The sequence below is a fragment of the Peromyscus leucopus genome, chromosome 22, assembly GCF_004664715.2.
Source record: "Peromyscus leucopus breed LL Stock chromosome 22, UCI_PerLeu_2.1, whole genome shotgun sequence".
Lineage (NCBI taxonomy): Eukaryota > Metazoa > Chordata > Mammalia > Rodentia > Cricetidae > Peromyscus > Peromyscus leucopus.
In genome coordinates, this window is record NC_051081.1 from 9,491,365 (window position 1) to 9,515,333 (window position 23,969).

Sequence of the window (23,969 nt, forward strand, 5' to 3'; positions counted from 1 at the left end):
ACGTGGCAACTTATAGGTTGATAGAAGTGGCTTAATTTAACATATAAGAACTGGATAGCAAGAAGCCTGAGCCATTAGGCCAAACAGTATAAATAACATAAGTGTATGTGTGTTTATTTGGGTCTGAGTGGCTACAGGCCCTGGTGGGACTAGAGAAATCTCCAGCTACAAGAAAGTTATAACCTATATAGTAAATCTATATACATAAGTACAATAACTATATACAATATATACAATCAAGAATTACATTAACAATGTCCCGTCCATTAACATTTGACAGATTCAGAGAAAATACTCCATTATTTATCCTATTTCAGTGAGTCCAAAATGTTGTACCTTATTCACTTTCTATCCTAACTTGTATTACCAACCCAAAACTCTATTTTGATGTCTTTCAAACTTGCACACTTTATACCCCATTAGTGAGTTTCTTTTCTGAATTTGTTAATGAGGAAAACTGTAAATATCTAGTCTTCAACTCCATCAAAGACCCAAGAAGGAAATAATATTATCTAAGTAAGCAGGAAGTGCAAACAAGCAACTTCCAAAAAATGTCAGAAATGACAGGAACAGTTGGCTGCCTGGATCGTCATCCTAGGTTTAGCATATCTGACAGACTTTTCTATGAAGTAGGATTTTCTGAAGGGCTATCCTACTTTGTCTTGTCAATGTTTGTATCAGGCAGTCCTTTCTTTTGTATCCTGTTTGTCCCATTAGGACAGCATAGTGTCGGCCATCAAGGCAAGGGTATTTTTTTTTTTTTTTTTTTTTTGCCCAGTGGTTAAATTTTTCCACAAAGAATGTAAATCCATAAGGAATTTCTTTGACATCCATTATCATCTCTGAAGTAGGTTGGAGTTGCCAAGAATTTTATCATTGTTCCAATTAAAAAAAAACTATGTTATTAAAACATCTTATATGCCATATTCTGTAGAACATGAAGTGTTTGAAGTTGACCTGTCTACCTAAAATATATTTCTGTTTGACCTAGAAAACATACCTAATATGACTATAAGTTCAATTGTAATAGGTGACTAACTACTAACTTGCATTTCTTTATATCATAATTAGTTGGTAATAACTTTCAAAGACTAAAAAAAATGCATAATATTCTTAAATTAGCTATATAGGTACAATATCTTGAATAAGATAAGAAATGTATGTATAGTATGTTCTAACAAAAATAATCTCAAATTTGTATCAATATACAAAAATCCAATCCAATGTAAAATATTTAAAACTCATAGTTGTATTTTAAAAATAGATTCAATAATCTACCTTTTATCTTATCATATCTATACCCTCCCCTTTTTCTTTTCAGAGTAGATTCTATAATCTACCCTTTTATCCTATTATTTCTATCTCTCTCTTTTTTTTCAGAGTAGATTCAACAATCTTCCTTTTTATCCTATTATTTCTATATAATATGTTTCTGTATCATATCCCTCTTTCTTCTTTTAGAAAGAGTTAGACTATGACAAATAACAATTTTTAAACAACCCCTAAACAAAGACAAACATTCATAATCCATTTTTTTGGAATGTAGGTGTAGCTTTCTAGTCTACTTCTTGCTGATTTGGGGTGCTAGTAGTCTTCTGGGGACAGAAAGAAAATTTAGGATTATGGTCAAGTCATGATTGGAGTAGTCTGTGAGGCTTTATTTCAGCCAGCCATCTTGATCTTGTCCTGAGCACTTATAGTCCAAGCCAATCTTTGGGTGGTGTTTGTCAGCTTAAGGGTGTGATCATTTTTCTGATGGGATCATCATTGTGGTTTCCCATTGTAGCAGGGTCCTGTCCTGTTGTTCCCTTTGGGGCACGGGGCCAAGTAGGCACAGGGTCAATGACACAGACTCTGGGACAATGTTGAAAGGACAAGCTCAGTTTATTTAGTAAGAGGCAATCCTTATTTACCCTGAACCCCACCCTGGGGGGAGGTCTGATAAATATGCATCTGTTGGTGTGACATGGATGCTTCTCATTGGTCCAGGTCATCTCCAGATTATGTTTCAGTTGCTGTTGCTAAGGTCCTTAGGAAGACCCAGGTTGGCTCTCAGAAAGTATCTTTTTTACTTGTTTGGTCAGGCTGGCCCTCAAGCCTGTTAGGCATGAGTCATCCCACATTCCATTATCTTTTTGGAGATTTCAAAGTCACTGTTAGGCATGGTCATGGTTCACTGCAGGAAATCTTTTTTGTGGGACATTTTTTTCTGTATGATTTGTTTTTTTCTTCAGACGTCTCATTTGTCCATTGTTCTTCAGATTCCTTAGCCGTTTTTCTCCTTAAAGACAAAAAAAAAAAAAAAAAAAAAAACCTTTCACAACCCTAACTTTGAGGAGATTCCAACTTAATCTTTATTAATTTTGATTTATAGTTTCTTCTAATTTTTGTTCTCTCTTCTATAGCTGTTCTATCATCCAGAGAATGTGGTTTTCTACAATAGGCATTTCATTCATTAATTGCTCTGGGAAGGAGATTCTTCTATGGTGACAGGAAAGGACTGAACCAAATTTGACATGGAGGCCTGTGAGAGACCCCTTAGGTCATTTCTCATTGGCAAAAGATTATCTTGACTGTCGCTTGTTGATCCTTCTGATTTTCAGGCAAATTGTATTAGGGTATACAATATGTCACCACAATTGCCCTATTAGGATAACTCCATTTCAAGTTTTTTCTTTCTAATATGTCTAACTATATCTTTATATACATCACTATATATTTCTAAATATGAATAAATAGTATCAGAAATACATAAATATATCAGGGATACACCCCATACATACAAATTCAGACACACATACATATGTAAAAAATCTTTTGCGATATTAGGTTTCTTCTTTTATTTTTTTCAAAACACCTTAAAGGTTATTTATCCCAATCCATATTCCCACCTCTATATGGGCCTCCTCCTTGTTACTCTAATTTAAGTGTTCCTACAATATTATTAACTTTGAAGCTTTTGTATCAGTGAATTTTATGTCACCTTTCTTAAAATCATATCTTTTCATATGGCCAGTTCTTTATTCCCTGACCTCAGTGTATATTCCACTTGAACCATACACTTCTTTAAATTCAAATGTAGTATGTACCAAGGAAAGAATACATGAAATTTTTGTCTTTCTGGATCTATGTTCCCACAAACAATGCGGGTTTCACTCTCTACATTTACCTATGAATTTCAAATTTCATTTTTCTTGACAATGAATAACATTCAGTTGTGTGAATGTACCCCACTTTCATTATCCATTCATCAGTTGATGAACACCTAGGCTGTTTTCATTTGAAGCTGTGAATAGAACAAAGAACACAAATAATAGAATGTTCTAATTCAATATTTAAAATTAGTTTTGTAAAAATGTAAGTGTTACAACCATTCATTCTGAAGAATTAATTGTGTTTATTACTGTCACATTTGGAAGGTGTTTTATGTTGTTACTAGATTTTTATATGTTTTCTCATTTAAAATCATTGTAGATGTGTTTTAGATAAACTTTGTCTTTTTTAGTTGAAATCTCAAATCTCTGACCACATTTTAACCTGTAATTTATGCCAGATGCTATTTGATTTCCAGATTTTCTTCTATATATATTATAGAAAAGAAATATATGTTACTCTCAGATTAAACTTATTCATCATTTCAGTCACTGATTTAGGTGTTATATAAGTTATTTAGGAGACATCAATATTTTATGCCACTTTTTAGTCCTTGCCTATTTCAACTATTCTTGCAACAGCTTACTGTTGTTAAGTATAAACAAAAGATATTTCTACATTGATTGCTTCAGTGATGCAACATAATGGATCCAATATTTTGGAGTTTGTGTCTTCTACATCCAACCTATTAATGCAGTTACTCATTTGTTGCTACTTTTCCTGGCTACTTTTAATGGGCCAGTTTTTATATGCTATGCTCATATGGGAATCTGGTTCATCAACTTACAATATGCCTCCATTAGATCACCTGTAGGCAAAACTGAAGGACTTCTTTATAAATTGTTGATATAGGAGGGCCTGTACCAACAGAAGCATTACCAAACCTGGATAGACAGTCCTGAATTTTACAATAAAGCAGGTTAGTCAAGTCATGCAGAGCAATACAGTTAACAGAATTCTGCCATGGTCTCTGTTTCACTTCTTGCCTCCAATTTTTGCCTGGAGTTCCTGGCTTGACTTTGCCAACATAACCTGAGAGTTCTGAGCTGAAATAAACCCTTTCTAGCCAAGTTGCTTTTGCCATAGTCTTTTATCACAGAGATAGTAATCTTAATTTAGAGGCTGCTCATTTTGATGTTGTTGACATAAATAAGAAGCGGGATATAATAGCAAATTTATGATCATTGCAGGCAAAGTCTTGAAAGTGACTATGGGATATTTTATTCTTTCTACTCTCTTGTCATGTATATGGTGTTGTTCTAACAAAGGATCTTGCCATTATGTACTGTATTATAGAAGGCATAAAAGAAATAAAGAATGCCAATTAAACAACGAAACCTTTGAAACTGTGAGCTGAAACAAGTCTTTTCTCTAGATAATTTGACAATATGTTAGGCATATATTATAGTAGTGGACAGATGAATTACACAGAAAAATTCCACCAAGAAGAAAGCTCTCTTTGTCATCAATACATACATAATGCCAGGTGAAGACTGCATGAGAGCAGCAGACTAGGAAATATTGAAGGGATTGAACAGGGAAGTTGAGAGTGGTTCAATAAGTGAATAATTCTTCCCTCTTTGTATTAGTTTCATTTTATGTGAAATCAATCTGGCAATTCCATTTTTATAAAGTTAGTAAGAAATAAATAATTATTTGGTGGCTAATTGGGAACATTTCCAGTGAGAAATCAAGCATATTCTTGGCACTTTCCTAAATTTCATGATAGATTTTATTCTATATTTGTGTAAAAAAAAAATCTAAATTTTACCTTAAATTCAAATTTAGAATGTCTTTTTATAATTCTTGCTTTTGGGTAATACTATCTTTAAATCTTTGTTTCTCCTTTTATATTACTGCTGTGTATTTTATAATCTCCTTCAACATATTGTCTTAGTGTATTTGAAAACATTTTATCATGTTTTCACATCCATTTATATTTTGTGATATTATTTTTGTATTTTAAAATCTGTTTTGAATTATTATTATAGTACACTTTAACAATATTTTTCATGTTTTTGCATATATATTATTCATGTGTACTTGTTTCTTTTAACTTTATTATTAATTCTGAGAGTTTATCATGAATCACAATCAGTTGGAGGGCTTACTGAAACTATTGGACTACTGAGATTAAGAAACATCTTTTCTGATTTCTTACATTGTGTTGGTAGAGATAATTATAACTTCCCCTTGGTGATAGAAATCTAATTTTCTATCCTGTTTTCAACCTCATATTACTAAAATAGTCCAAAATTTTACAATTTGAGGAATCCTCTCTCCTATCTCTCCTCACTCTCCTCACTTCCATTCTTTTTCTATTGATTTAAATCACAATATAAGCCCACCTTAAGTTAGTTCACACTTCAAGCAGTGCCACTGAGAAAGTCTTCAGTTGTAGAAATAAAAGAATTACTCACTGTAAAATGTGATCAACACAGATCTAGTTGAAATTACAGAGATCCATCATCCAAATAAATACAATTGTAATGCAATTGTATGGCATTAAACAGAGTTTGACTTAGCAAAATTAAACATATCTAAATTGTGTAACTCAAATAGAGACAGAATGGAACAACAAAACCAAAATGTGTTCTTCAAAGCAGCATTCAATATTTGTTGTTTTCCTTTTTTCCATTTGTTCACATGTCCTTGTTTATCTTAGTGTCTTGATTTTTCATGTTGATGGATAACTATATGCATCCCTCTTTGGATCCTCATTGTTAGGTAGCTTCTCTGGAGCTGTGGGTTGTAGTCTGGTTATCCTTTGCTTTGCTTTACATCTAGTATCCATTTATGAGTGAGTACATACCATGTTTGTCCTTCTGAGTCTGGCTAACCTCACTCAGAATGATATCTTCTAGTTCCATACATTTGCCTGCAAATTTTATGATGTCAATTTTTTGCTGCTGAGTAGTTGCCCCATTGTGTATATGTGCCCCATTTTCTTTATCCATTCTTTGGTTAAGGGGCTTCTAGGTTGTTTTCAGTTTCTGGCTATTATGAATAATGCTGCTATGAATATAGTAGAGCAAGTATCCTTGTATGATTGAGCAAGAGTGGTATAGCTGGTTTTTGAGGTAGATTTATTCCCAATTTTTGAGGAATTGTCATACTGATTAACAAGGTGGCTTTACAAGTTTGCACTCCCACCAACAGTGGAGGAATGTTCCCTTTGTTCCACATCCTCTCCAACATAAGCTATTATCCATGATTTTGATCTTAGTTATTCTGAGAGGTGTAAGGTGGTATCTCAGAGTCATGTTGATTTTCCTTTCCTTGATGACTAAGGTTGTTGAGTAATTCCTTAAATGTCTTTTGGATATTTGAGATTCTTCTGTTGAGAATTCTGTTTTACTTTGTAGCCCATTTTTTCAAATTGGATTTTTAAATATTTTGATGTCTAGTTTCTTGAGTTCTTTATATATTTTGAAGATCAGCCCTCTGTCAGTTGTAGGCTGGTGAAGATCTTTTTCTGTTCTGTAGGCTCTCATTTTGTCTTATTTACCATGTCCTTTGCCTTATGGAAGCTTCTCAGTTTCAGGAAGTCCCATTTATTATATATATATTATAATTAACCAATAATATTATTGCTGTCAGTGTCTGTGCTGCTGGTGTTATATTTAGGAAGTGGTCTCCTATGCCAATGCATTCAAGGCTACTCTCTCTTCTATCAGGTTTAGTGTAACTGGATTTATATTCAGGACTTGGATCTACTTGGCCATCAATTTTGTGCATCATGATAGATACAGATCTGTTTGCAATCTTTTGCATGTTGACAGTCAGTTATGCCAGAATTCTTTTTTTCCCCCACTATACGGTTTTGGCTTCTTTGTCAAAAATAAAGTGTTCATAGGTATGCAGATTTCTGTCAGGATCTTCAATTCTTTTCCATGGGTCCACATTTTAGTTTTTATGACAATTGCAAGATGTTTTTGTTACTATAGCTCTATAGTAGAGCTTAAAGTCAGGGATGATGATACCTCCAGAAGTTACTTTATTATACAGGTTTGTTTTAGTTATCCTGAGTTTTTTTTCCATATGAAGCTGCATATTGTCCTTTTGATGTCTTTGAAGAATTATGTTGGGATTTTGATGAGGATTGCATTGAATGTGTAGATTGCTTTTGGTAAGATTGCCATTTTCACTATGCTAATCCTATCTATCCATGAGCATGGAAGATCTTTCCATTTTCTGATAACTTCTTCAAATTCTTTCTCCAGGGACTTAAAATTCTTGTCATACAGGTCTTTCACTTGCTTAGTTAGAATTACCCCAAGGTATGTTATTTTATTTGTGGCTATTGTAAAGGGTGATGTTTCTCTGATTTTATTCTTGGCCCATTTATCATTTGTATATAGGAGAGCTACTAATTTTTTTGATTTAATCTTGTATCCTGCCACATTACTAATGGTGTTTATCAGCTGTAGGAGTTTCCTCATAGAATATTTGGGGTCATTTATGTATACTATCATATCAATTGCAAAGAGCAAAAGTTTGACTTCTTCCTTTGCAATTTGTTTCCCTTTGATCTATTTTTGTTGTCTTATTGCTGTAGCTAGTGTATTAGCTACGTTGAGTACTATATGGAATAAATATGGGAAAAATGTAGAGCCTTGTCTTCTTCCTGATTTTAGTGGAATTGCTTTGAGTTTCTCTTCATTTAATTTGATGTTGTCTGTCAGCTTGCTGTAAATTGCCTTAATTATGTTTAGGTATGTTCCTTGTATTTCTGATCTCTCCAAGTCCTTTACCATGAAGAAGTGTTGAATTTTATTGGAGGCTTTTTTAGCATCTAATGAGATGATCCTGTGGTTTTTTTTTCTTTCAGTTTGTATATATGGTGTATTACATTGACAGATTTTTATATGTTGTACCATCCTTACATTTCTGGGATGAAGCCTACTTGGTTGTGGTGAATAATTTGTTTGATGTGTTCTTGGATTCGGTTTGCCAGTATTTTATTGAGTAATTTGTTCATCAATGTTCATGAAGGAGATTGGTCTGTAATTCTCTTTCTTTGTTGCATCTTTGTGTGGTTTTGGGTATCTGGGTAAGTGTAGTCCCATAAAAAAGAGTTTGGCAACAGTTTTTCTCTTTCTATTGTGTGGAACAATTTGAAGGGTATTTGTATTAGCTATTCTTTTAAAATCTGATAGAATTCTGTGCTGAAACCATCTGGTCCTGGGTTTTTCTGGTTGGGTGGCTGTTAATAACTTTTTATTTCCTTAGTGTTTAAGTGTCTATTTAAATAGTTAATCTGGTCTTGATTGAATTTTGATTTGTGGTACCTATCCAGAAAATGGTCCTTTTTTTTTTTTTTTTTTTTTTTTTAGATTTTTCAATTTTATGGAATACTGGTTTTTGGAGTATGACATGATGATTTTCTGGATTTCCTCGCTGTCTGTTGTTATATCTCCATTATCCTTTCCAGTTTTGTTAATTTGGATATTCTCTCTCTGCGTTTTGGTTAGCACAGCTAGGGGTGTATCTATCTTGTTGACTTTCTTAAGGAACCAACTCTTTGTTTCATTGATTCTTTGTTTTGTTCTCTTTGTTTCTATTTTATTGATATCAGCTCTCCATTTGAATATTTCTTGGTGTCTATTCCTCCTGGGTGAGTTTGCTTCTTTTCTTCTAGAGCTTTTATGCATGCTGTTAAGTCACTAGTGGGAGATTTCTCCATCTTCCTTATGTGGGCATTTAGTTCTATGAGTTTTCCTCTTAGCACTTCTTTCATAGTGTCCTATAAGTTAGGGTTTGTAGTAAAATCATTTTCATTAAATTCTAGGAAGTCTTTCTTTCTTTCTTTCTTCTTTGACACATTAGTGATTCACTTGAGCTTTATTCAGTTTCCATATGATGGTAGGCTTTCTGTAATTTTTGTTGTTGAAATATAACTCAAAGACATGGTGGTCTGATGAAATATAGGAGGTTATTCCAATTTTTTGTATCTATTGAGATTTGCTTTGTGACCAAATATGTGGTCAATTTTAGAGAAGTTTCCATGTGATGCTGAGAAGGTATATTCTTTTTTGTTAGGGTGGAATGTTCAGTAGATATCCATTAAGATCATTTGAGTCATAACATCTGGTAGATCCCTTATTTCTCTGTTAAGTTTGAGTCTGGCAGATCTGTCCATTGGTGAAAGTGGGGTAGTGAAGACTCCCACTACTAATGTGTAGGGTTTGATGTACGGATCAAGTTTAGAAATGTTTCTTTTGCATATGTGGGTGCCCTTGTATTGGGGCATAAATGTTCAGGATTGAGACTTCATCTTAGTCAATTTTTCCTGTGATGAATATGTAATGTCCATCCCAATCTCTTTTGATTGGTTTTAGTTTGAAGTCCATATTTTTAGATATTAGAATAGCTACACCAGCTTGCTTCTTAAGTCTGTTTGTTTGGAAAATGTTTTCTCAGCCTTTCACTGTGAGGTAGCATCTGTCTGTGAAGTTGAGGTATGTTTCTTGCATGCAGCAGAATCATGGATCATGTTTTCATACCCATTCTGTTAGCCTGTGTCTTTTTATAGGTGAATTGAGTCCATTGATATTAAGGGATATTAATGATGAGTGATTGTTAATTTCTGTTATCTGTTGGTAGTAATGTATGTGTATTTTCCTTCTTTGGAATTTGAATGCTCTGGGGTTATCTTACCTCTTGTTCTAATTGGTGTTTGTCATGGGTCTTATGGATTGCAGGGTACGATGGAGATTTTTGGTGAGGAGTTGTGCCTGCTTGTGTCTTCCCTACTTGCCTGCTATTGGGACAGCATTCGGTACATGTGGGTAGTATGGATTGTGACCCAGGGCCTAGGTCCTAAAGGCTGGCATCTCTGTATTCCTATTATTCTTAAGTTTGGGCTTTCCATAGTGTTCCAGACTTTCTGAAATTTTTTAAAGGAATTCTTTAGATTTAACATTTTCTGTAATCAATGAATCTATTGTAACTTCAATGCTTAAGATTCTCTATTTAACCTCTTGTATTCTGTTGATGATGCTTGCATCTGTAGTTCCTTTTCACTTATGCAGATTTTGCATTTTCAGAATTCCTTGTTTTTGTTTTCTTTATTGTTTCACTTTCCATTTTCAGGTCTTGAACAGTTTACTTTATCTCTTTGTTTTCTCTTGGCTTCCTTGGCATTCTTTAAGGGATTTATCTATTTCCTCCAGGTTATATTTTGTGTGTGTGTGTGTGTTGTTGTTGTTATCTTTTCCTCCATTTTCTTAGGGGAATTTTTTTTTATTTCTTCTTTGAGGAACTCTACCATATTCATGAAGTTATTTTTAAGGTTATTTTCTTGTGTTTCAGCTGTTTTGCAATGTTCATTTCTTGCTGTCCTAGAATAGCTGGGCTCTGGTGATGCCATAGTGCCCTTTGGGTTGATAATTTTGTTCTTACACTGATAAGCATCTGGATTTGGCATGATTATATGTCTAATTGTAGATTCATGAGTTTGTGTTTAATGGATGCTTATTTTGTTTCTTGGTTTCTGTTTCTTTTCTGGACTTCTGGCCTAAGTAGCCAAGGGTTCTGATGACTGTAGGGTAAAAGGGCCAGGCAAGAAACACACCCTGACTCTGAAACCAGAGCCAGTGAAAGAAACACACGTTGGCCCTAAAACCAGAGAAAAAAAAAACATAACCTGACTCTGAAACTAGAGCCAAAGAAGCACACATTGTAACTGAAACCAGAGTCAGTGAAAAAAACACAACCTGGCCCTGAAACTAGAGTCAAAATATTAAAAATGGCCATTGAAAGAAATATACCTTGTCCCTGAAACAAGAGCCAAAGAAACACATTCTGCCCTTCACCAACTAAATATGAACGCAACTAATCTCTGAGTATGAAAACAAACCAATCCTTGAACACAAAACCAACCAATCTCTGAGCATGAAATCCAGCCAATCTCTGAACTTGTTCAGGTGCTCAGGGACTGAAATCTGACCAATTCCTTTTTCCAAAAAATCTTCACTCTGGATCACTATCCCTAAGGTGACCTATATAAGCCCTGTGCCTGTTCAGCTGGAAGCTTCCTTTTTCCATCCTGGCAGAGGCCAGTCATTCTCCTGGATTCCTCCCTCTCAATAAATCTTTTGAATGAGTTTTGGATGAAGAGCTTCTTTTGTCAGAGTGGAGCAGAGGAGCAATGAACATCTCTGCAGAGAAACTCCCTTAGAGAAGTAACAACTTTTCCTGGAGTAGGAGAAGATTGCTACATTCCTGCAGGTCCCATCCCTGTCCCTCCTCCCCCTCCTGCCCCCCCCCCAAAAAAAAGAAGAAACAGATTTCACCAGAGCAGAAAAGAAATGGACTTCTGTGCTGGAAAACTCCCTTAGTGGAGTGGAGCAGAGATGCAAAGGACACTTCTGCTGGGAACTATCTTAGCAGAGTAGAGCAGAGCTGAAATGTAATGTCTTTCTTGGAAAGGAGCAAGTTTGCCACAACCTATAGGGAGATCATCTCCCACCAGAACACAACTATAGATATTCTTTGACTTCTGGCAGTCAGGATATTTTTTTCTTTAGAGCTGTAATCTTCCAGTATACCTCCACTTCATTGCTGTAGGTATAGTCTGACTTACAACACTCAGTATATCTTTCCTTCCAAAGGTATAACACTTTCAGTGACTAGTGAGTCTTCAGGTCCAGTAGTGTGTTTCTGCTGTTGTTTTGCGGCCTGCAAGGCTTCTGGGGTTTGGGATGCCAACTTTGCCACTGCAGTTCCAAGTATTTGTGTGGTCTCTGGGGTTCTGGGTACATGCTAGGTCTCTGAGATTTTTGGAATGGTATGTCTTCCAGTAAAATGGAAGTTTTCTCCTAAGGTTGTGGGCTGGAATTTGTAGCTCAGGAGAGGGAGTGCAGTTGTAGGCTGTAGAGCCAGCTTTACAGAATGTTATTTGTCAGTAGTCTGTGTCTGACCTAAGGTCCCTTGAATTGGCCTTTTCTTGTGTTAGGCGGATGTTTTCTGCCAAAGTTCTGGGAGAGATTATGGAGCCAAGGGGAGGAGGTGCAGTCTGGAACTGTTGGGTAGGCTTTAAGGAGTGCTAATAGGCAGTGGGTGGTGTAAAAACCTTGGTCCCATAGAATCAGCCTAGCCTGTGGTAAAGCAGCTGAAGTTGTGAGCAGGAACATTGAGCCCAGGAGAGAAGGTTCAGTCTGGAGCTGTGGTGCTTAGGACTAGCCACCCTCTGGCAAAGCAGTTAGAGTTGGGGGCCAGAAGCACAGGGGAAGGAGTTACCACTCTTAAACCAGTATTTCTGAGCACAATCTAAATACTTATCCTTATACTTGCAGATAAATATAGCATTCACTCTTCATCAAAGAAAACTCTTTTTGCAATAGATAGAGAAAATCAAATTTCAGAAAGTCATAGCTTGTTGGTATACAATAAACAAGCAACAATGGGGTGCCTCACCCAAATGGATACATATACCCTCAATTCTTACAACTATGTCTGGGAAACATGGAAGAGGGTTTAGAAAGATTCTAGAAGACAGTGGATGAGGACATCTCCTATGAGATTATGTTCTCTACACAGGACAGGGAAGCTGTTCAAGTGAATTCTCGATGGTGTGGTAGTCTAAACAAGGCTTGAATAGTAGTAGCACTAGTAGACAAAGCCACATGAATAGAGGAAATATCATAAATACCTAGCCCTTTTCCTACAAGGCATTAGGAATACCAAGAGAAGGATAGTCAGTCTTCAACAAGAATGAGCAGTATAATTGTTTATCCAATATCAAATATATACTAATAATACCTTATATACTAATAATACCTTATATACTAATAATACCTTATATATAAACTAAATGGAATCAGCATGTTGTAGCCATATAGTTTTAAGTATGTATACATGTAACATTAATGATTAAATTTAATATAATAGAGATAATACAGCAAAGTATAAGGAGAACTTACAGTAGATGAAATGGAACCATAGGACAGGAACCAGTATTTTGCTAATAACAGGATGAAAATGATCAAATTATATTATAAATACATATGATCTCTAATGATAAAATCCATTGTTTTGTATAATTAATAAATGTCAGTAATTAAAAATTCAATATAGTTAATTGGTAGACTGATGAGTATAAACTTATTAAATGAAATCATGACTTGTACCCTCCTCTAAATTATTTCTTCTCATCTTCATAGGTTCAAGGCCAAGACCTACCTGTTTTTCCTGTCTTTCCTCTTTGCCATTGAAGAGATCAACAGAAGCCCCCATATTTTACCCAACATAACTTTGGGATTTGATGTGCATAATGTCCCTTTTCTTGATGTAAACACAACATATATTTCTTTAAAGTGGCTATCAGGTATTGACAGAATGATTCCTAATTACAACTGTAGGAGAGAGAGAAAATCTGTAATAATGTTTACAGGGCCATCATGGACAACCTCTGCTCTTATTGGATCATTGCTTGAGCTGTACAAATTTCCACAGGTGAGTATTGTAGGCATAGAGTGAAATGAATTGATTATTTATTCAGTGATAATGACATATTCATGAGCAAAATGAAAAATAATGACTGAATTCATGCATCATGCAAAAATTATGTTTAAAGTTACTTGCTTGGTGGTCTTTATTAGGAATAGACTGGTGGTAGAGGTTGTAAAAGACAATGTATGTTTCAGAATATGAGTCTACTTATTAATATTCCAAAAAAAGCTGAGGAATAGGAAGGTCACTATAACTGTGAGGTAAGTCAGTCTTCCTTCCCAAAACAGCTATTGTGTAGTGCAAATAAGATCTCATAATTGTGTGAGACTCATCTTCATATTATTATTAACTTATTATTAAGTTATAATTAATTATAATTAACATATTATTATTCCCTTAGCTCACCTTTGGGCGTCATGATCCCATCCTGAGTGGCAATATCCATTTAACTTCTTTATATCAGATGGCACCAAAAGACACATTTCTGGCCCATGCTATGATCTCTTTACTGATTCATTTCCGCTGGAACTGGGTGGGGCTGTATATCTCAGAAGATGAAAGAAGCATTCAGTTTTGGTCAGACTTTAGAACAGAAATGGACAAGAACAGTATCTGTGTGGCCTTTGTGGAAATTATATCAATCAGTGAATTGTCAGTATCTCCAAATTCCTGGTCATATCATCATCAGATCTTGAAATCATCAGTAAATGTGATTATAGTCTATTTTGACTCTGATTCTCTGATCACATTGTTTCACATGGTAGAAAGATCTTTAATGACTCACAAAGTCTGGGTCATGGCCTCACCATATCATTCTTCCAAAATACAATGGAGTATATTTCTTCACCCATCTCATGGTTCTCTCATGTTTTCACACCACCATAAGGAAATCTCAGGTTTTAGAAATTTTATCCACACTGTTAACCCCTCTAAATACCCCAATGACATTTATTTAGCTATATTTTGGTTTTTCTTTTTTGCCTGCTCATTTTCTAAGTATGACTGTACTATGCTGGAGAACTGTCCACTCAATTCTTCCTTGGAAATGTTATCTTATCCAGTTATTGATACGGCCATAAGTGAGGAGAGTCACAACCTATACAATGCGGTGTATACAGTGGCTCATATTCTTCATGAGATATTACTTCACCAAGTAGAATTTCAGGGATTAGGTGGTGTAAAAGAACTGGTTCATTTCCCCTGGAAGGTAATGGACATTTTTTGGATGGCATAAATTATAAGAACAATAATTTTCTAAGGAAAGAATTCATGGGAGCAGAAAGTCAACAGTTTAGGATATGTTTTTATAGAAATCTTAGGGGAAAACTCCTTTTTCACTTTTCAGTAAGTCAGAATAAGACTGGTAATGATATCATATTGAAGAACAAAGGACCAGCATGAAACAGAAAATGCATTTTAAGTCAACATTCTCATTTTGTTTTTTTGTAAAATTTACATGTGTGTGTTTTTTGTGTGTCTGTGTATGTGACTTCACCAATGTACATATGGGACTGGGTTTTTACAGTACTCACAAGGAAATCTGATGCCAAATTGTGAGAGTCATTACTTCCTTTACTTTGTGGGTTCTGAGAATTGAATTAATCTTTTCCAGCATGGTGTCATCATCCACATCTGTTATTCTTTGCCCCCCCCCAACATCCTATGGTTCAGTTATTTAATTTAAATAAGTTCTATATCTCCCACAGAAAATATTTTCTACATAAAAATGATGATTTGACTAGGAATTCCTTAAGAGATGACAATATACAACCTAACTGTAGGAATGACTAAATGTTGCTGAGAAAACATGGGTATTGTATATAAATTATCTTTTAAAATGGACGTTATGTAATAATAACTATGTGAACATACTTATGGCATTATGTATATAAAGGTCATCTTTGGATATATGAAGCTTTCAGTACACTATTGAGGACTGGATGAACAACAGTTAATTTTGTTCTGATTCATAGTATATTTTGTCTCATCTTACACAACTTAAAATATTATGATATTTTGGTTTCTCATACCATTGAATTTATTGAACTTGATACACTTTATTTATTGCTGTGCTAAATCTACATTGTGACATAATGCATACAGGAGATGAAAGGCTTTCCCACATGCTGCTTTCTGTTAACCTGAACCATTCATCTCTCCTAGCTGCACTTCTTTATAAGAAATATTCAGCCTCACCATTTGGATTCTAACCAACTAATTTTGGATGAGAAAAGAAAATCTGCAGCAGAATATGATATCCTCAACTATTGCCATTTTCCAACAAATTTTGTACACATATTGAAAGTGGGAAAATTTTCTCCATTTGCCCTACCTGGTCAGCAGTTGTCCTTACATGAGGACATGATAGAATGGGCCTTAGGATTCACAGAGGTTGGTGGAAGCTAACATAACATTTTCAGTTACTACAAACAAGTAACTAGCATCATATTCTTGGTCTTATTATTCTTGATTTCTGGTTGCTCTGTTTAGGCCTCCAATGTACATTTCTCAGTTATAATTTAAGCAATTTTTGTTTACACTGATAGAATTGATCTTGTGTATTTGTCAATCTTTGCATAAGATTTATGTTTTTCATAAAATTCATGTACAATTTCTTCATTAACATTTATCACTATAAAACTGTTCAAAGAACTGAGCCTGTAAGAACATGCATAGTGTAGGTGGGTTTTGTCCCATGGTTATTTATTCATATTTTTCATGTATGGTAGGTGGTATTACAGTGGAAGTATGTCAGAGGAAATTATTCTCCACATGATAGTCAAGTAGCAAGTGAAAAACATCTGGTACCAGTTTTAAAATATCCACACCCAAAGCATCAATTTAGTGAAAACTTGCATTTATTAGGATCCAAATCTTACAGTTTCCACCAGTTCTCAGGGAGTATCATGATTAGAGCATTGTCTTTAGGCCATGAACAAGAACAACCTTTAGTGAATCAGTGTTACTGAAAAGCACAATGTTATATTGAATTGTTGCTGTTCACTGAGTCATGATATTTATTGTTAGTTGCATGAATGCCTCAGGAATTACTAGTGCATCTCTGATTTTCCTCAGACCCCGCAATCACTATGCAGTGAGAGTTGTAGTCCTGGATTCAGGAAATCATATGTGGAAGGAAAGACTATTTGTTGCTTTGATTGTACCCCTTGCCCAGAAAATGAAATTTCTAATGAAACAAGTAAGTATAAACATTATGGACACAATTATTCCTCTTGAAATCCAAGAAATGGAGAAGTATTAGAAAATATCTGCAAAACCAAATAACTTTACCTGCATTTAGTTACTTATTTTAAAAATCTATAATTAAGATGAGAGAACAAAAATGCATGATGTACAAAACAGAAACACAACTCTGTATTGATAATTATATTTTTGGAGAAGATATCATTGTCTTTGCCAGGACACTAGAATTCTTGTGTTGTCTTGTTTGTTTAAAAATTAGTTGAATCTTCCACCTGCATTTCAGCTTTAGTTCTTTTCAAAGTTTTTATTTCATTAATAAATTGGTTTTCAAATCCTAGGTTGTCACCATCATTTTAATCAGCCTTATGTTTTTGTTTTCATAAAGATAATTCAGGTATTATTCTCTCTTCACGCTTTTTAAAAATTATTGAGCTATATCTTCGTGTCTTCTTTCAACTCCTTTAATTCTTCGATGGTATTTGTGATTGTTCTTTCAAATTCTTTGTCCCGTATTTCATCTGGTTAATCCTTGTGGGAGACCATTTCTGTTAGGATGATGAATTCACAGAAAGTGAAATACTCTTTTGATCTTTTTATTTTATTTATATTTTTATGATGAGATCAGTATATGTAGAATAATTTTGTCATTTCACTGACTGATATAGACACAGTAGGATGGAAGAGAATACAAGATATGCAGTTTGGGTTGGCCATAAAGGTTGGAGATGGCTTAAGTGAAGTGAAATGAGATCGGTACAGTACATTGGGTTGGCATTTGGAATCTATGTACTTATCTGTGCACAGAGTATGGATACAGTGCCAAGCAGTGTTCTCCAGTCTAGGCCAGGACAATGGATTTTATGTGAAGGGGAGGATCAAGCAGTCTCATATGCAGAAATGGAAACAAGATGTATAGGATCTGTCTGGGCAAAGAGTTTTGGTGTGGTATTCAAGATTTTATATATCATATATCTATATCTATATATATATTTATATATACAGAGAGAGAGAGAGAGAGAGAGAGAGAGAGAGAGAGAGAGAGAGAGTCTGTGGGAAGGAAGTGTGGGTTGTGTTTAGACAATGAACATTGGAGTAACATAGATGGGTTGTTTAGAATAGGTCAGGACAATGGATGTTGGGCTTTATCTGGATCTGGGGAATAAGAAAGTCATGTGGAGGAAGGTATAAGGTGGACTTATTTGGTTAGAATCTGCTATAAGGTGTCCAAAATATGAATGGAGTAGTGGTTTTATGTAGCTGGAGGTTTTCCTCTGTCCTGCCTGGCATGTTATCAGGACAAATCTCTCTCACCTGCTAGTTCCAAAGCCATTTGGACACAAGTAAACACACAGAGGCTTATATTAATTAAAACTGCTCAGCCATTAGCTCAGGCCTACCACTGACTTAACTCTGCCCATTTCCATTCATCTATATATTCCCATGTGTTCCTCAGCTTACTTGCATGCCATTACATGCTGCTCCCTGGACTGTGGACAGGCATCTCCTGCTCTGCCTTCATCTTCCCAGAATTCTTCTTGTCTGCTGATCCCACTTATACTTCCTGCCTGGCTACTGGTCAGTCAGCATTTTATTAAACCAGTATACAAAAGCATTATCCCACAGCATTTCCCCTTTTCTGTTTAATTAAAAAGGAAAGTTTTAGTTTTAACATAGTAAACTTATATAACAAAACAGTTATCAAGAAAGAACTACATTTACAATATCTAGTCTCTTTATATTTGGCAAACGTAAAGAAAATATTTTATTTATCCTATATTTGTGAGTCCAAGGTTTCATATCTACCTTATCTCTTATCATAACCAAGGAAAACCATAATTATAACTATCTAGTCTTCAACTACATCAAAGACTCCAGAAGGATACAATATTATCTAAGTAAACAGGAAGAGCATTGTAAGCAACTTCCCAAAATCGTGAATGATAGAGACAGATGGCTGCCCAGACAGTCACCCAAAATACTTCTGCAATGTTGGGGCATCCATCTTCAGCCCATAAGTCTATAGTCTCTCAGTCACTTCTCTCTGTGTCCTACAGAATATCTGACTGTTTCTTCTGTGAAGCAGGAACTTGAAGGACCATTTTGCCTTGCAAAGGTCAGTGGTTACCTTTTTATAGGTCCTTCATGTCCAGTCAATGCAACATTTTTTCAAGCAGTCCAGGCAAGAACAGTTTTTTGCCCAAATGGCTATCTTTGCCAAGAAAAAGACAAACACCACATGGAGTGTCTTTGATACCCATCCTCCTCTCTGAAGTAAATCAGTCCTGCCAGGAGCAGATACATCTCATTTCCGGGAAAGTCTAAGTTTTTAAAACATTTCAAATGCCATATTCTGTAGGTCTTTGAAGTATTTGAAGATTACCTATCTAATTGAATTATATCTATGTATGCCTAGGAAACTTAACTAATATGACTGTAAGTTTGATTATCATAGAAGACTAATTATTAATCTGTATTTCTTTTTATTTACTTATTTTTATTAAGATGTTTTCTACTCATTTTACACACCAACCACAGATTCCCTTGTCCTTCCTCCTCCCACCCTCCAGCATTCCCCCGAAAATCACCCTCAATTCCCACTTTTTCCTAGGCAAGGTCTTCCATGGGGAGTCAGCAGAGCCTCGTACACTCAGTTGAGGCAGATCCAAGCACCTCCTCCCTGCAACAAGGCTGGGCAGTGTCCCACCATAGGCACTAAGCTCCAAAAAGCCAGCTCATGAACTAGGGATGAGTCCCATTCCCACTGCCTGGGGGCCCCTTAAACATTTCAAGCTAAACAACTGTCTCACTTATCCAGAGGGCCTAGTTCAGTACCATGGGGACTCCTTAGCTATTGGTCCACAGTTCATGTGATTCCACTAGTTTGGCTAGTTGTCTCTGTACTTTTTCCAATCATGGTCTCAATATCTCTTGCTCAAAGAATCCTTCCGCTTTCTTATTGATTGGACTCCTGGAGCTCCACCTGGGATAAGGCCGTGGATCTCTGAATCTGTTTCTTTCAGTAACTGGGTGGGGGATCTATGATGATAGCTAGGGTATACAGCCGTCTGATCACCAGAGTAGGTCAGCTCAGGCATCCTCTCGACCACTGCCAGTAGTCTATGGTGGAGTCATCTTTGTGGATTTCTGGGAACCTCCCTAGCACTCTGCTTCTCCATACACCCATGGTGCCATCATTTTTCATGGTATCTCTTTCCTTGCTCTCCCACTCTGTTCCCATTCCAACTCGAGTCTCTCGCTCACCTAGGCTCTCATTCCCCCATCTCTTGGCTCCATTACCCCCTCCCCCCCAGTTTGCCCATGTAGATCTCATCCACTTCTCCATTGCTGGACAATCTTTGCATAATTCCTATGGTTCTCCTTACTAGCTAGCCTCCCAGGAGCTGTGGGTTGCAGTCTGGTTATCTTTTGCTTTGCATCTAGTATCCACTTATGAGTGAGTACATACTATATTTGTATTTCTGAATCTGGGTTACCTCACTTAGGTGATATTTTCTAGTTCAATACATTTGCCTGCAAACCTCATGATGTCACTGTTTTTCTCTGCTGAGTAGTACTCCATTGTGTATATATACCACATTTTCTTTATCCATTCATCAGCTGAGGGGCATATAGTCTGTTTCCAGGTTTACAAATAATGCTGCTATGAATATAATTGAGCATGTGTCCCTGTTGTACGATTGAGCAATTTTTGGTCATATGTCCAAAAGTGGTGTAGCTGGGTCTTGAGGAAGAATGATTCCCAATTTTCTGAGAAACCAACAAACTGATTTTCAAAGTGGTTTACAAGTTTGTATTCCCACCAACAATGTAGGAGTATCCCCTTGCTCCAGTCCTCTCCAACATAAGATGTCTTCAGTGTTTTTGATCTTAGTCATTCTGACAGGTGTAATGGTATCTCAGAGTAATTGTGATTTGCATTTCCCTGATGACTAAGGATGATCTGAACAATTCCTTAAATGTCTTTTGGCCATTTGAAATTCTTCTGTTGAGAATTCTCTGTTTAGCCCTATAGCCCATTTTTTAATCAGATTGTTAGTTATTTTGATGTCTTGTTTCTTGAGTTCTTTATATATTCTGGATATCAGCCCTTTGTCAGATGTGGAGTTGGTGAAGATCTTTTGCCATTCTGTAGGCTGTTGTTTTGTCTTATTGACCATGTCCTTCACCCTACAAAAACTTCTCAGTTTTAAAAGGTCCCATTTATTAATTGTTCCTCACAGTGTCTGTGCTACTGTATTATATTTAGGAGGTGATCTCCAGTGCCAATGCATTCAGGACTACTTCCTACTTTCTTTTCTATCAGTTTTAGAGTAACTGGATTTATGTTGAGGTGTTTGATCTACCTGGACTTAAGTTTTGTGCATGGTGACAGATATGTATCTATTTGCAATCTTCTACAAGTTGACATCCAGTTATGCCAGCACCATTTGTTGAAGATGCTTTTTTTCTTTCCATTGTACATTTTTGGCTTCTTTTTCAAAAATTAGCTGTTCATATCTGTGCTGAATAATGTCAGGAACTTCAATTCATTCCATTGGTCCACATGTTGATTTTTTTTTTTTTTTTTTTTTTTGGTTTTTCGAGACAGGGTTTCTCTGCGTAGCTTTGTGCCTTTCCTGGAGCTCACTTGGTAGCCCAGGCTGGCCTCGAACTCACAGAGATCTGCCTGGCTCTGCCTCCTGAGTGCTGGGATTAAAGATATGTGCCACCACTGCCCGGCCACATGTTGATTTTTATATCAGTACCAAGCTGTTTTTATTACTGTAGCTCTATAGTAGAGTTTGAAATTAGGCATCATCATGATGCCTTCAGAGGTTGCTTTATTGTACAGGATTCTTTTAGCTATCCTGGGTTTTTTGTTTTCCCATATAAAGTTGACTTATGTTCTTCTGAGGTTTGTGAAGAACTGTGTTGGGATTTTGATGGGGATTGTATTGAATCTGTAGATTGCTTTTGGTAAGATTGCCATTTTTACTGTTAATCCTACCTATCCATGAGAATGGGAGATCTTTCCATTTTCTGATATCTTCTTCAATTTTTTTTTCTTCAGAGACTTAAAGTTCTTGTCATACAGGTTCTTTGCTTGCTTAGTTAGAGTTTCCCCAAGGTATTTTATATTATTTGTGGATATTGTAAGGGGTGATGTTTTTCTGATTTCTGTCTTAGCCCATGCATTATTTGTATATAGCAGAGCTACTGATTTTTTTAGTTAATCTTGTATCCTGAAAACATTACTGAAGTTGTTTATCAGCTGCAGGAGATCCTTGGTCGAATTTTTGGGATCACTCATGTATACTATCATACCATTTGCAAATAGTGAAAGTTTGACTTCTTCGTTCCAATTTGTATCCCCTTGATCTTCATTTGTTATCTTATTGCTCTTCAAGTACTATATTGAATAAGTATGGGGAGAGCAGATAGCCTTGTCTTGTTTCTGATTTAAGTGGAATCGCTTTGAGTTACTCTCCATTTACTTTGATGTTGGCTGTTGGCTTGCTGTAAATTGCCTTTATTATGTTTAGGTATGTTCCCTGTATTCCTGATGGGAGTCTGCTTGCCAATATTTTATTGAATATTTTTGCATCAATGTTCATGAGGGAGATTGATCTGTAATTCTCTTTCTTTGTTTGACTTGGGAAGCAGTAACTGTAGCCTCATAAAAGGAGTTTGTTAACGTTCCATCTGTTTCTATTGTGTGGAACAATTTGAAGAGTATTGGTATTAACTCTTCTTTGAAAATATGGTTGAATTCTGCATCGAAACCATCTGGTTCTGGGCTTTTGGGGGAGGGAAAATTTTAATGACTGTTTCTATTTTCTTAGGAGTTATAGGTTTATTTATATAGTTTATCTGGTCTTGATTTAACTTTGGTATGTGGTACCTATCCAGAAAATTGTCCATTTATTTAAGTTTTTCCAGTTTTGTGGAGTACAGGGTTTTAAAGTATGACCTGATAATTCTCTGGATTTCCTCATTGTCTGTTATTAAGTCTCCCTTTTCATTTCTGATTTGGTTAATTTGGATGTTCTCTCTCTGTCTTTTGGTTAGTTTGGATAAGGGCTTGTCTATCTTGTTGATTTTCTCAAAGAACCAATCTTTTGTATTATTGATTCTTTTTATTGTTTTCTTTGTTTCAAGTTTATTGATTTCAGCTCTCAATTTTATTATTTCCTGGCATCTATTCCTCCTCAGTGACTTTGCTTCTTGTTCTAGGGCTTTCGGGTGTGTTGTTAGGTCATTAATGTGAGATTTTTTCAACTTCTTTATGTGGTCATTTAGTGCTATGAATTATCCTCTTAGCACTGCTTTTGTAGAATCCCTTAAGTTTGCTTATGTAGTCCATTCATTTTCATTGAACTCTAGGAAGTCTTTAATTTCTTTCTTCCTTAACCCATTGGTGATTCAATGGAACATTATTCAGTTTCCATGAGACTGTAGACTTTCTTTAATTTTTGTTGTTGTTGAAGTCTAACTTTAAACCATGGTGGTCTGATAGAATACAGGTAGTTATTCCAAATTTTTGTATCTGTTGAGATTTGCTTTATGATCAAGTATGTGGTCGATTTTAAAGAAGGCCCCATAGGGTGCTGAGAAGGTATATTCTTTTTTGTGAGGGTGGAATGTTCAGTAGATATTAAGTCCATTTGAGTCATAACATCTGTTAGATCCCTTATTTCTCTGTTAAGTTTCAATCTGGCAGATCTGTCCATTGGTGAGAGTCGAGTGTTGAAGTATGCCACTATTAATGTGTGGTGTTTGATGTTTGATTTAAGCTTTAGTAATGTTTCTTTTACATATGTGGGTGCCTTTGTATTTGGGGCATAAATGTTCACAATTGAACCTTTTCTTGGTGTATCTTTCTTGTGATGAGTTTGCAATGTCCTTCTTGATCTCTTTTGGTTGATTTTAGTATGAAGTCTTTTTTGTTGGATAGCTACATCAGGTTGCTTCTTAAGACCATTTGTTTGGAAAGACTTTTTCCAGCCTTTTACTCTGAGGTAGTGTTTATGAAGTTGAGGTGTGTTTCTTGTATGCAGCAGAAAGTTGAGTCCTGCTTTATGTATACGTTCTGTTAGCCTGTGTCTTTTTATAGGTGAGTTAAGTCCATTGATGTTAAGGGATATTAATGACCAGTG

General features: G+C 35.6%; 1 protein-coding gene across 1 annotated transcript in view; it reads left to right on the forward strand.

The window, feature by feature from the left end:
* Positions 1–23,969, forward strand: part of LOC114688745 (vomeronasal type-2 receptor 116-like) — a 58,220-nt gene that overhangs the window by 11,592 nt on the left and 22,659 nt on the right. Inside the window, exons 2-5 of the mRNA XM_037198001.1 lie at positions 13,320–13,611; positions 14,009–14,815; positions 15,772–15,999; positions 16,684–16,807. Coding sequence (XP_037053896.1) covers positions 13,320–13,611; positions 14,009–14,815; positions 15,772–15,999; positions 16,684–16,807 — 1,451 coding nt within the window. The remainder of the gene's footprint in view (positions 1–13,319; positions 13,612–14,008; positions 14,816–15,771; positions 16,000–16,683; positions 16,808–23,969) is intronic.